This window comes from Rhipicephalus microplus, chromosome 1 (genome assembly GCF_043290135.1).
Source record: "Rhipicephalus microplus isolate Deutch F79 chromosome 1, USDA_Rmic, whole genome shotgun sequence".
Taxonomy (NCBI): Eukaryota; Metazoa; Arthropoda; class Arachnida; order Ixodida; family Ixodidae; genus Rhipicephalus; species Rhipicephalus microplus.
In genome coordinates this window covers 248,697,386-248,711,786 of record NC_134700.1, presented here as the reverse complement: position 1 = coordinate 248,711,786, position 14,401 = coordinate 248,697,386, and the positions used below count along the sequence as shown (strand labels likewise).

Below are 14,401 nucleotides of genomic sequence, written 5' to 3'. Positions count from 1 at the left end.
CCGCTCATTGTAACCAGCTGTTAGGTCGCCAGGTGGCTCCCTCTTCGTACCCGGGGTAGTTGTGGCAAAGCCTTCGAACAGTTGGTCATCCTCTCCAGTGCCTTCTAGTGGGTCGCCCTTTTCATAAAAAGAAGAGCAGCTCGTGCAGAGAGTCAATCCCTGCCTTGACTGTCGCTGTCGTGCATCATCGACGAGTGTCCGCCAATAAACGTCTTAACAATTTATATATATATATAGGAAAGAAGTATATACTTAAGGGCTCGTTTTTCCGTGTTTTTGAACAATAATAATGAGATCTAACAGACAATAACAGACGATATTGTGTTCGTCCTTCTCCATTCATGAATGGAGAAGGACGAACACAATATCTGTACCAATCCATATTTATCTTGTTCTGAGTCCATGAATTTTTCTGACTTTGCACAATATAAAATCAGTAGGGGCCGCCTTTAATACGAGGTCATGCATACCTTTTTCATCAGCCTTGTCCCGTACAGCCAACAGAGCATTGCTGATAGACGCAGTGAAGTGGTTAAGCATGTCTGGACGCATGCCGACCCATTTTGGTGCACACACAAACTTGCTGTCATATGTATACACGTAGACACCACCGCTCTCCACAAGTGCAAAGTACCTACAGGGCGTTGCAACAAACAGAACTTAAGTTTATTAAACAGAAACTGCAGCGGATCACTCAATGAAGACATTGTAAAATCAGCCCCAGTAGAACACCCTCTGTTGCGCAGTTACAGCATGATGATAGTTATAGCGCGAGAACGAAACGACGACACAGAGACAAGAAGGAGACAAAGGACATGAGTGCTTGTGTCCTTCGTCTCCTTCTTGTCTCTGTGTTGTCGTTTTGTTTTCGCGCTATAACTATCGGCATGCCATACCAACTAGCCCAAGCTGCCGCACTTACAGCATCAGTCTGAAAACCTATGTAGGTCATCATATATGCCATGCTTTGAGCAGATGCAGGTAGTAGCTCTTGGACTAGCAGAGTGCCAAAAATGAAAGGAAGTGGGAGTATTTATCACAAAAGGCCGAAATGTGAGTGTGAGTTGCGTTCTCTGAGCCAGCTGCCCTAAGATGGGAAGGAGAATACACAGTGGAAAGAAAGCATATGATGTTTGAAGCAGTGACGTGACCAAGTCCGGTCACTGTTAATGCCGCACTCTTTACAGAAGCGTATAGTTGATGCAATGCTAAAGACGAAGATGTAAAGAACACACAGTGCAGAGGACGAGTGCTGTCTCACAACTTCAATTTATTTAAAAAAAAAACAAAATGGGAAAACAATGCCAAGCATAGCAGACACACACATAAGTAAGACAGTCAAGGAAATCATTTAACAACACATGCACATCCTTAAGAAAATTCAGACATGCCACTTGATATTACATGAGCCAAAAAGATTAGCACTCTCCTTTTCTGTCAAGAAAAATGATGCATGGTTCATGCATGCGTCTCCCACTCTTTTAATGTGAAAATCTTGGATAACTTTACGGTTAATTTGTTACTGTGCCTCGACTGTCTTACTTATGTGCATGTCTGCTATGCCCAGCATTGTTTTCCTATTTAGTTTTTTTTAGATAAATCTATCAGTTGCCAGACAGTACTTCTCCTCTGCACTGTGTGTTCCTTACATCTTCATCTTTAGCGCTGCATCAATCATGCAAGCATTCCAACTAGCCCAACTTTCTATTTTTTACAGAGAAAAGTCCACCCATTAGTACTCAACACAAATAACGTTGGAAACAACCCAATCAAACTTTTTGCAAACTGACCTACAACTTTGTCATTTAAACTTCTTGAACAGCTTTGCTGCTCTGAAAGTTTGTTAATTAAGCATGCCAGATTAAGTATGAAGAAAACAAATAAACAAAGAATAGTGTGAATAACTCCATGCAATAGCCAACAACATGTATTTGGTCGCATCATGATTGAGTGTTGTCAGCATAATTTTAAGCTCCGGCTAGAGATAGCTGGGGTACCCTGTATATCTGTTCAATGTTCCTACTATCATAAAGACGGATACTAGAATGCATAAGGTGTGTAGTGTTGCAAGCAGATGTGAAACTGAACAACTTTTTCTTGATTTGCAGTGCAGTCAATTCAGAGTTTGCACATAAGTAACAGGTGACATTTCAAACTACTGCAAAATGCCAAACAAATACCCCCACCCGAGCAAGTAAGAGCCACTCTCTCATTTAGGGAGATCTGAAATAAGTGCTGATGAATGGTCCAGAACCTATCAAGCGCCCCCTCCCAAATCTAGTCCGATTATCCGTCATCATTTGGAGGGGGGGGGGGTTGCTCAGCATTTTACAATAAATGTAAAAAAAAAGGTTTTTGGTATTGTAAATAACCAAAAATAAGGCTATTGCCACAAAAGAATTACGACCCCAACAGTCCAAGGCCCAAGAAAAGAGACAATTCTGCATTTGCAACAAGATGGTATAAGAGACAGTGAGTTTAACGCCTTGACAGGTGTCAGTATTAATGTAGCGAACAAGAGAAGTGGCCAAAGCTGTTTAAAAAAAATGAAAGAAAAAGAATGTCGGTAGGCAGTTTTGTACAGTAAAATACATGAAAAAAATAGCAGTCAATGAAGCAAGAAACTCGGTAGATCAGTGCAAAAAGAGTTACATATATTTAAAAAAAATGGCAGCTTCAAGAAGCCTATCTTTTCTTTTTTTCCACAATTCTTGGCCTTCTCAGACACATGTCCAGTGAGCTGCTTCAGCATGTCAATAACAATAAAGCCCATCATTCGTTCGTTCGTTCATTCATTCATTCATTTCTGAGAGTGGCCATAAACTTCTCAATGCATTATTAATGGCCTTTGCTACAGGTATCCAGAATATGTAAAGGTTTCTCAACTAATCTACAGCCATACTGATTGGAATCACAAGCCTTGTACTACTCACTTCTCAGCCTGTAAGATGAGGCAGATGCTGCCTTCCCTCAAATCAAACATGTGAGGAGTGTTCCAATTTTTCTTGCTGTAAATAAAGAGTAAAAGTGTAACTGAGAACTGCTTACACTTTTGATGGATTGCTGATAGTAATAATTATCACTAAATTGGAATACTATTAAAAACTCAGAGCCAGGTGTGCCTTCGAGCCTGCTGCCCACATTAAAAGAAGAAAAGAATAGAAATTAATATAAACAGGTGGACATGGCACGACTAACACAGGGGGACATTACTGCATTAATACTGCCTTTTGCCAACAACAAAACACTGTAAGAGGCAGCATGAAACTAGAATAAAATATGTAACAAAACAACATGTGGCTGTAGGCATTCAGCTTATATTTTGAGGTAAATAAAGCCTAGCTTATCGATGTAACCAGTGCTACAAGGTATTCTGCAATAGTATAATTTTACCCATAACTATGTTATCATGTGCTTTGTCACAGTTACAAACAAAGAATTAAGTGCTTGATAAATTTAGTTTTCAAAAATAGGTGACCTTCACTCCACTGTATATCCTGTACAATATACTAGAATTTTCCAGTTTAACCAGACTGCTTCTCAGGAACAAAAAGTGACAAAAAAATTCATGTTTTAAAATTGACATATTTGGTTTCTGCAAGTACTTTACTATCTCTCTGCAAAATTTCACGCACCAGGAAGTAGTATTTTTTTTTTGTAATGTCATTTTAACTGTCCCGATTCTTGGTGCTGTTAACATGCAGAACCTGCAAAAAAATTGGGAACCGACTTTGAGGCTTCTTTATAATTTGCCAGCACCTTTGTCTAAAGCTCTACTACCAATTTATGAGCACCTTCATGAGGATTGCAAAACATGCGCACCATGATTGTTGCTTTTTGAAGAAACTGTGTGTTTTCAGTTTTTTCCGTTTTTCTCAAAAAAGTAAATTTGTGACTATTCAATTTTGAGGCCTCAATATCTCTGCAGCTAAAGCAGGTACAACAATAATTCTCTTTGCAGTGGAAACCTGTATGTGTGTAGAATGCAAGTATGGAAGCAGAATTTAGAGCACATGCCTTTTTAATTAATTACTAATTAAAATTGTAACACAATTCCAACTGCTTTTGAAAATGTATAGTTAATTTTTCTGCAAAATAACCAATAAAGGCCTAAAAACAAAAACCTCTTCCATACTTTCACTCTATAGTCATTAGTCTATGTTGGCATATCCTAAAATTCACTTTTAATTAGGCACTTTTCTTTCTATGGTGGCCTTAAACAATAGGAGCTGAACTTAAGTTATCTCAGAAACAAAGTGAGTTACGGGAAAACTAATTAAATATTTGAAATCAGCAGAAAAAACTGCATAACCCTGTGCAGTTTTATCAGGATCACTGAAAAAATAAACAAAAAATGTCTAAGACCAGTCTGCCCCCTTTGCTTTTAACCGGGCATCTCCAAGACAGCAGGCAGTTCTCCAAGAGTATGATTTAAGCGTATTAGCAACACCTTCACTTTCCTTCCATCTCTGGAACCTATGTCTATGTTTGTCTATGTTTGTACACCAGTACGATAAGCTATGTTAAACTCATCAAGAAAGTTGTGGGTAAGATATCTTTAGGAATCATGCTGCTGTTCACGATCTATTAAACTGTAGCACCTTAGTTTACAATTATAAGCGAGTAGCAACCTTTTCACTCAAGTACGCTGTTACCCATTGTTAAAATATAGTTAAATCTAATTACCAAGACATTATGACAGAACATGGGGACTGGGCTTACTTGTATATATGGCACTGGTTTGATGTAACCACAATTAGGTGACCAAACATCATGGATACTTTGATGATGCTGTCCTGAAAGTCCATCGTTTCTGTGATATCCGTCACAACATTTTTTACAGCCACCATCTTTCTTCCCACCATAGAAACCTCATAATTTTTCCACTCAAGCCTCCTAGAAGAATATTGTGAAACAGGAAAATGAAATGTTAGTGTGAAAGTTTGTTAAAATGCCCCTTTTCTCGTATGGTAACTACTGTTGGAAATAATGATGAAAATTTATTATTGTTCAGCCAGAATGCCACATATGGGCCAAAGATTGCCAAGTCTTCATCAGTAATAAGAAATCGCACAGGTACTTCTCAGACTAATTGCTTTAGCCTTCCCAAAGCACAAGAACCTGTGGGTTTGGTGGCCATTTGAAAAATATAGCTTTTACATGCTGATTTGAATTAAGCCGGCAAGAATTTTTTTCGAAAGCGATTTAGACAGTGGGGCATATCTTGTTGCTTGCTGCGAGAGCTAATGCTCCCAACATAGGCCACCTCAAAGGATCAACCTACACAGCTGTAAAACACTGCTGATAGGTAGCCTAGACTCCTGTGAATATGTGTGCTAAAAATTATACCACTGTGTACAGTGAGGAATTAACAGTTATATTTTAAATACAGCTGGACATTGCTCGCTCTTCTCTCACCAATTTCCATGACAGGCTGGCCCGATAGTGCCAGAGGCAGAGAGACACGGGCAATGGCTCATTTGAGCATTCGTGTGCTGTGCACATACCTTGGTCGTCATGGGATGCTGCCACGTACCTGTGCTACATTACATAGTGTTAGAATTACACTAATGCACTTGTGATCACATTTGAAGTGAGCCAACATATTCAAAAAAATAAAAAGCAGAAAACAAAGTGCTCAATGTCACGGAGCGTGCTGACAGAGCTTCTTGCCCCTTTGTCATCCCGCTCTAGTGTGGCTTTTAGTGTGCCGGGAAACATTCCTTGTGGCATTAAATCTGTGAGAAAATGAACACGAACAGTGAGGTCATTCGATCGTTACTTGGCAGAATGCTGCAGGGCCCCTTCAGGGCCTGATTTGCACATTTGAAAATCTCAGTGATCAGTGCTGGCCCTCCTTCTCTGGAGGAAAATTAAGCGTCAGCTGTTTGCCATCTTGGTATCTTTTTTGAGGGTCATGCCCAAGCCCGAGGAGTTATTTTTCTGTAAGACACAAGTTACATCTGCTTGAATATAAAGTGAAAGATTAAAGTGATAAATTCAAGCTTGGCCTTCTATATTCATTCTGATCATGAGCCTGCGGTGAAAAAAAAAAAAGAGGAACTATGGAGATATGTTACAGCTTTTCCTTTTACCATGTAATGCAGCCAAATTTTAAGAAAACATTTCATACATTTAAAGGAACGCCTGCATAAAACTACGAGCACTCATTTTTTTAATATTAAGTTCATATTCAAAACATACATTTATGTAAAAAAACCTAAAGATCATCATAATTATGTAGCTACTTAGCACCACCGTTCCAGGCAGCACAGTTCAAAGCTCTGGGTTTCCTGTGATGCCAGGAATCAGTGAAGCAATTAAATATGGCACCTCTTATATGACTATTAAAGTAGTGAATCAGTGCTCTTGGTTCTAAGTAGGCAACTAAAAATCTTCAAAACTTACTCTAGTACGATAAGCAAGATGTGTGCGATCATATAATGTGTAAGAGTTCACCGTTTTATAACAATGAAAACACAGCTAATTACACAAAATAATTAGGTAAAATTCAAAGGCAGAGGATGAACTCGGGCGATGCAATACAAATGTAACTGGAGAATGCTGGAAAAAGTATTCGTGCTTAAGCAGACAGGAAATAGTGTAATGGTGATGGTAGCGGCCTGACTACACGGAAGAGTGGCATGGTGTTGGTAGGTAGTGAGCATTGGTGTAAATATATGCATGTGGGCAGCATCGAAACGGTCTGCATTCTGATAAAAGCAGTCAACTAGTTTTTTTCTTAATGAATGATGCACTCACCTATTAATGACATGAGCAAATATGACCTGTCCGTTACCGCAAGCACCAGCGATCTGAGTACCATCGCTGGACCACTCCAGAGAGTAGATGCTCTGTGTTTGGGGCTTATCGAGAGAGTATGACCACTGGAGAAAATAAAAAGAAGAAAGAAAAAAGGAAGTTATGATTCATCGAAAGGTAGCTGTTAAACATAAAAAGGCGTGATACATTACCTACCTGAAAACTGTACATAAAGGAAAAGAGCACATCCTAAGAAGATTCGAATGGTTTGTTTAAACACATTGCATTATTTAATGATACCATGAGTGTCACTGAACATAAAAATACAGCTTTTAACTTTGATAGGACAAAGGCAATGTATAGTGCTAGTTAAGGCAAGAACAGTGATCGCAGGTGTACATGCAGAGAGGTATGACATATATCTAGCTACAATACTTAAAGACAATGTCACCTGATGTAAACGGTCACAATGTTTTGATGGAGGTGGGTAGACCATGATTTGTTGTGTGGGGTCAAGGAACAGCTGCTTTTGAAACAGACACAGCAGAAGGCATAGCAAAACATCTAATTAGACAGTTTCTAACTTTATGTCTATTAACTATTAGTCTTTCTGCTTACTATGGATGCTCGTGAAACACAAAACACAATATGAGGTGCCCTCTAGTGCGCCTATGCATGCCATGACCGTACGCTTCTTAACGTTCCACGACGATTATGGAAGCTGTGCAATAATTCATGTTTTTCCAACAGCAACACAACTGATAACCACTCTATCTGCTTACCATTGCAAAGAACTGCCGCGAGGCAGGCATATTGTTTGTACCTGGAACATTAGGGAGCACTGCAATCATGACCCGCATAGGTGCACAAGCTGGCATGTCACTATTCCTTTTTTTCTGTATTATGCATTTTTGTATCAGGCATCTGTAGAAAGCAGAAAAACACTAATACTTAATAGATAGAAAGTTAGAAACTGTCTAATTGGGTGTCTTCCAAACTGATCTACAGTGTTATGTTGTTTGTGTGTTCTACTGACATGTCACTTGGTTTCGTGTGCACTTGCAGTAAGCAGAAACAAGCTAATACTCAATCGATGGAAAGTTCAAAACTGCCTGATTGGACATTTTGCAAAAAGATCTACAACCACCTCATTAGAATTTCCTTCCCCACTTTGTTGCTTTAAAAGTAAGTTAATTAGGGATGCACAATTAAGCAATCAAGAAAAGCAAAAGAGAGTGACATACTCCAGGCAATAGTAGGCAACATGCATTTGGTTGCATTGCATAGGCACATTTTACAAAGATCTGGCTAGGATATCAGCGACCCCAGATTGTTTCCTGACCCATTCTGCTGTCCTATGACATCTTCACGTTACTCCTATAAATTTTCATTGCATTTCTAGCCGTATGATAGTCCCCTGTTGCTTTAGTTGCTCCATTTATCTTCCATGCTTCAGCCCCATAAGTTATAACAGGCAGTATGCAGTGGTTGCATATAGTGGAAGATTTCCTGACAATATTTGGGAGTGCCTGTCGAATACCCTAAAGCCCATCCTTATTGTTCAATGAATTTCCTTTCCGTGATTAGGCTCTCCTGTTAGTGCTTGACCTAGGTGTACATATTTTTGTCGGCTGGTCACCTAATGTGCAGGGCGTACAAGTGGTGTACGGTAAAAGCAACAGAATGGTTACCAAGCGATGAGAAACACAGTCGACGAAGACAGTGAGCTTGATGCAATGATGAAATTCAGGAGTTCACAGAGATAAAATGAAAATAGCCTGCTCACAGATTGAGTAAGCTGGAGATATTTTAAGAGGCCTTCATCCTTCACTGGACTAAAACAGGCTGAGAATGGTGATGGTAACACTTTTGTGATTACCTTCAAATTCAAAATATCCGAGTTCCACTGCGTGCATGTACATAAACACTGTTTTAGTAACACTGGCAAAGATACCTAAACAGAAGGCCTAACTAACTGAATAAAGAAGACTGCAGAGCAAGCCAGTGCACACAAGGTAAGTTGCAGAAATAGCATCGAGAATGGGCTGCAATGTTTCACATCTATGATGCTTTTAATGGTGTAATACAACTAATTTAAAGCCATATTTCCACATGGCTCATAGGCCGGCTCATACAAGCACAAGTACTAAAATATATATTAAAAGAAATTACACATCTGACAAGCTTCATAATATTGCAGGGTAGAGGCAAAAATGAAGGATGAAGCATTCTTAATATATTGCATCATCCCATGCACATTTTCTTTTTAAATTCTCAACATTTTGCCTTGAACACCTAGTTTCATTGAAACAATTCACTTACCCCTGTCTTATCACAGAGGCGCAAAGAATTGAACGATCCAACACCAAACAGCTCGCCATCAGGTGTCCAAGCAACTGATGTTATGGGGTAGTCATTGGTTTGACTTGCATACAGGATGTGACCAAATGTGTCCCACAGCTGAAGCAAAGTGTAGTCAATGAAAGCAACACGTACAAGGTTGTATTTCAAAGGGACAACACTTTCACCTTACCATACATTTCATGAGAAGCTACATGGTTAATTAAAGCACCAAAAGTTACAATAATCACTATTGAAACAACGAACATGATAACCTTATCTCATATTCTTACCATAGCAGAATATTTTAAATCACGACAATGATACATATAAGTTTGAAACCGCACAAAGTTCTGAAATAAGGAAACAATCACAGCTTTAATGCTTTTTACACAGCATAAATATAAAGGTGTCATATTTTAGGAAGCTGACTTACATGTTCAATGGCCCATGGTCTTTAAAAAAATTTAAGTGAGAATCAGCATTTAATACTTTTATTTTCACTAAAGTTTTCAAAACAAGATTGCATTGTCTTGGTCACTACAGGTTAATAAAAACCCATAATATCCCTGTCTGCTTAGTTAGTCGGCACTTTTAGTTACCAACAAGAAGTGAAACCAACCTCCTCCACCAAAGTACAGCTGCGGTCAAGATGAGCACATAATGGTAAATTTTTCTTTTTGTTTTCTGAACAAAGCAAGAATTGAAAGTAAGGCTGTCGAGTCCTTGATTAGATAATGAGGCAAAAAAGAAAAGATGTAACTCTGGCAAACCTCAACGAAACAATGTGGCAGAGTATGAGAGCACAGCTTGGTTCTCCGATCCTGGTGGCTGCATTCCAAACCAAGCCAAATACAAACTTCCTGTTGTACCTAGATTTGGATACACTAAGTACACTAGGTGCTCAAAATTATTATGTAGCCGTTCAATATATCTCCAAGCTCCAGTGTTGCTTTGGGATTTTAAACTTTTTGCACTGGTTAGGCAAAAAAATGCGACACTTAACAGAAAATTTTCTCCAACAATAGTTATCAATGAAAATTCAGGGTGCTGTACGAAGCCAGGGTTCTTGAATCACATGAGTTGGAAAACACTCAACAGGTTCCATGTATCAAAATTTATACACCTTACTTTATCAGCTGAAATCATAGAGGTCAGCTGATTGTAATGTCATGTATAGGTAGAAAAACAAGCTAATTAGTGGAATCTTGGTGCATATTGCATTGTAAAGGACTGCAGTGATGCTGCATTAATCAAGCGAGCAATATGTTTGCATCTGTAGCTTACATTTTACAAGCGATACTGCGGCCATATCATTTTCGACCTATCTTGAAAGTACTCCGCCTAATTCTTGCTGGCGTAACTTGGGCAGTGACAGCGATGACTGCAATAGCGTGGCATGTTTTTTGATATCGCTTCCAAATGGCGCATCAGTTTTTATTCTCTACAAACTTGTATATAGGCATGTTCAGACTTTGTAACGACATTTTGAAATTCATAAAATTTAAAATCTTTGGTATTGAGCAGGTCAGCAGACTGATAGGTGTAATTATCAACTTGTTCACATAACATGAGAAATTGTCAATCAAGAATGGTCACTGGCGCCAACGTTTCCTCAAGTCACCTCATTGAAACGTTGGCTACAGGGGCGCGTCTTGTTCTCAGATTTCTTGTTTTGAGTGAAGAGGTTGACCACTGACGAAGACAAACCTCCTTGTTGAAATGCTGACTTCAGTGACATAGCTTGCTCAACACTTTCTCCTCACTCAACACTTTCTCCTCACTTCCCTTGAAGTTTTACCTTGCTTAGATTTATTCTCGCGAAATGTGATTGAAAAATTCCTTGATGATACATACCTTGTATCTACAATCCTCAGAGCCTGATATTATCATGTTGTTGTTTGTGTTCCACGCCACTGCCAAGATCAGACCATCGTGGGCTTTCCACTGAACTGGCTTTGAGTTAGGCTGAAGTGGTTTGATCACCAAGTGAGCACCAATGCTGTATAAAACTTGGTTGGAGTTGGGTCCCCAGGCAACACAGTATAAGGGCTGTGCTGAAATGAACGAATGTAGTACAGCTTGATAAGTAAGCTTCTCAGCGTACATTCAATCCAGTGTGTGAGCAGTGTTCACTTATGCTAATGGCAAGTGTTTTGTTGATGTGAAAGAGCCGCTAAAAAGGTTGCTGTCGGATATCCTGGAAGGGCTTACAGGAGGTTGCAGCCTTGCCGCAAGAGGTCACAATAGTTATTCTATCCCTTCAGACATTAAAAGAGACAGAAGTAGTAGTGTTCCTCAATGGCAGCATTTCCAAAAAGGATGAAAAACTTAACCAATTGACTTCTTTATGAGGAAATCAAATTGTCTAATTGGCCAACAAGGCGTCAGGAAGCGTAAGGTGTATCACAAACTTTTTAACTTTTTCATATTGTGGATGTACAATGCAGCTTGGCAAGTGCACTTCATGAAGTAAATGCTTATCATTACGACAAGCCTTCTAGCTCAATGTTCGAAGCTATACAACAGTCCCTGCATGAATGTCCAATTGTTACTTTAACATACTGTCATTTTTACTTAATTCACATAAATGGGCATGAAAGTGCCATACAGCTATGTTTAAGCTTGCGTTTTAGTGGAACTGCACTGAGGAGCAACCAACCCCTGCATCAGCTAAAATGGTAAAGATTATGACCACTGAAATGATAAAAAGTAATTCAAATAACAAATTACACTGATATTTCTACTGTGCTACAATTTTGACCTGTGTATCAGTGACAGTAAGTATTAAAGCATATACTGGTGTAATCTCAGATGGTACTCACAGTGTGTTGCCAATGTGGATCGTAGCATTCCATTTCTGGACCAAATCTTTAGAAGGCCATCCTCACCAGCTGCACGTAACAAGAAGAAATGATATAAAGTTTATTTATTTGAAGTTATTTATTGCCTCAAACAACCACAAGGCTATGAGTTACGCGTAATACAAGGTAAAAGAATAATTGCGGCCACTTGATCCTACATGCAAAATTTGGTGCACATGAGAAGTGCTTCAACAAGTACTTGTTGATATGACACAACTGTAAGGCATACGGCTACACTTTACAGATGGTACAATGTGAGCAAGAAAACTGACACAAGGATATGAAGACGCAAGGCCTTACAACCCACACTTATCCAAGTGTGATTGCATTAACTGGGAATCAAACCCACACCCGGATGCTCAGCACCTGATCTGATTGTCACAGCTAGTCAGCCACTGAGGCAACTACCTGTTTGTTTTAGCATTTACACAAATGTTTATTAATTTTATTCAGACAATACGAGAGCACAGTATCAAAGAGTCATATGTGCTGGAAGAGTAGCCAAATTTCTTTATGTTTTTCGCATAGTGGCATAAAGGTGTTAAACACGAACACAAATTTTTCCATTTTTCTACATGTGTACTGTCAGCACATACCTGTGTTTAATATATACAGTTACCATTGCCAAGAGTATGAGACAAATTAGCATGTGTGAGCTGCTTAAGACAGAGTAGTTGAAATACTACCTGTCACGAGAGCTGTAGCATCCGGGCTCCATTGACCAGCAAGCACAGCGCCCCTGTGTGCTTCAGCTGCCTTTTCAATTCTGCCTGCTTTCGAGAGAAGGTAGAGCTTGCCTGTAAGAAAGGTTAGTTTCCAAGTGAAGTCTCTGAAAATAGCCAGGTGGCTAATGTTAAAAAGTAAACACTAAAACTGAAAAAAAAATCATATGCAATTCTTTGAGATTTCATATGTTCACCATGCCTTTCTGAACTATTGTCAGTATCATGCCCTCTTCCATAATCTCACAATTGTACATTCCCATGAACTCACCATTGCATGAACTTTGCATTCCAGTGAAAGCACATGCATGCACCATCTATAGCAACTCTAAACCTTCTATTCTTCAATGTGCAGTAATTTTTCACAAGAAAACACAGAATGCCATTCTACGCACAAGTTCGGTTAACTTACCTGTATCCAATGAACAGGTCTATAGCAGTACTGTAACGTGCACTTGTACTCTTACACTTCCAAGAAATCTCATTGCTTAATGCTACATTAGCTCATTTCTATATCTACAACACTTTATCTTGGTTTATATCATTCAGTAAAGTACTTGTTGTCAGTGTTCATCTGATAATTCTGAAATTTCACTTGCTGACAGGCCCTTAAAGGGGCGGTGACACCAAATTTCGGGGCTATCTCAAGCGTGTTGTGGGTTTCCTCTGTATGCAACGACTCTCCACACGAAGAGTTGAACATAACAAATGCATAGAATATATTTTAATTCACTTCTAAAAGCGTAGCTGAATGCTCACTCTCGCGATCTAGGCAAATCGCTTGTGCAGCAACACTGACGTTTCAGAATAGGACAAGCATCGGCAGTTGTCGTGACGTCACACCAGATTTGTAGTGACGTAAGGGACCTTCGTCATCTCCGAAACACATATTGTGAACAAGGAGAGAACTAGCATGCCTGCTGTTACGAGTGTGCTGGTGTCCCTTGCAGACACACTGTGTGTGTCCGTCAAGGACTTTGAGTGCTTTCGAAAAGACACTCGGCGCGTCGTTCAAAGACGCTGCACGCATCCAACAGCGGGGCTGTCTCATCCTTCATCAGCATCTCAACGCCTATAAAAGGCCGGCGCATCAAGTGGCTTCCACGTCCCCGTTCTGTACATACGTTGTAAATATAAATGCTTTGTTTCCTTGTTGCTGCCTTTTACCTTGTCACCGCCTCGATGTTGCTGCAGCTGGCCATGGCGACTGTCAGCGCGTTTGTTTAGCTGGCACTTGGTGTGGCACGTGTGTATGAGAGCAGACGAAATTCAACACTATATACGTCACAGCTTTGTATGCTCACGTGAACAAGGCATTGACGTCACTGGCCAATTCGGTACCGCGAAACCGAAAATCGTCCACATAAATAGAGCAATATTAAATTATTTAGCAAAAATAAACGAATATTGGTGTGTGTATCATGCTTCCTAAAGCTGAAGGAAATGCTTACAGCAAGGAACACGCATGCCACAAATTTGGTGGCACCACCCCTTTGAACAGTCCCTGTCTCTGCAGCAGCTTGCTACTCTGAAGGCAGAGGCTAGAACAACCATTTGGTTTTCCTTTTATTTTCTTCATGCAAAGCATACCAGCAATTAAGAATATAATTTTGTTCCAAAATCTGAGCAATAACAGCAAGCCCAAACATATTTTTGTTTTGCACACTGTGAAGACACACTTTAATTAATAAAATTTTTGGCTTTAAGCATAAA

At 39.5% G+C, this 14,401-nt stretch overlaps 1 protein-coding gene across 4 annotated transcripts in view; it reads right to left on the bottom strand.

Annotated features, from left to right (window-relative positions):
- The window catches only part of Oseg5 (intraflagellar transport protein Oseg5), a 31,137-nt gene that overhangs the window by 15,183 nt on the left and 1,553 nt on the right, over positions 1-14,401 (bottom strand). For 3 of the 4 annotated variants that reach the window (XM_037416506.2, XM_075892827.1, XM_075892836.1), the window contains exons 2-9: positions 12,653-12,763; positions 11,928-11,996; positions 10,960-11,159; positions 9,085-9,222; positions 6,763-6,887; positions 4,723-4,896; positions 2,934-3,008; positions 471-634 (exon numbers count right to left, since the gene is read on the bottom strand). In XM_037416506.2, the coding sequence (XP_037272403.2) occupies positions 471-634; positions 2,934-3,008; positions 4,723-4,896; positions 6,763-6,887; positions 9,085-9,222; positions 10,960-11,159; positions 11,928-11,996; positions 12,653-12,763 (1,056 nt within the window). The remainder of the gene's footprint in view (positions 1-470; positions 635-2,933; positions 3,009-4,722; positions 4,897-6,762; positions 6,888-9,084; positions 9,223-10,959; positions 11,160-11,927; positions 11,997-12,652; positions 12,764-14,401) is intronic. The other variant, XM_075892831.1, reaches the window with a different exon arrangement.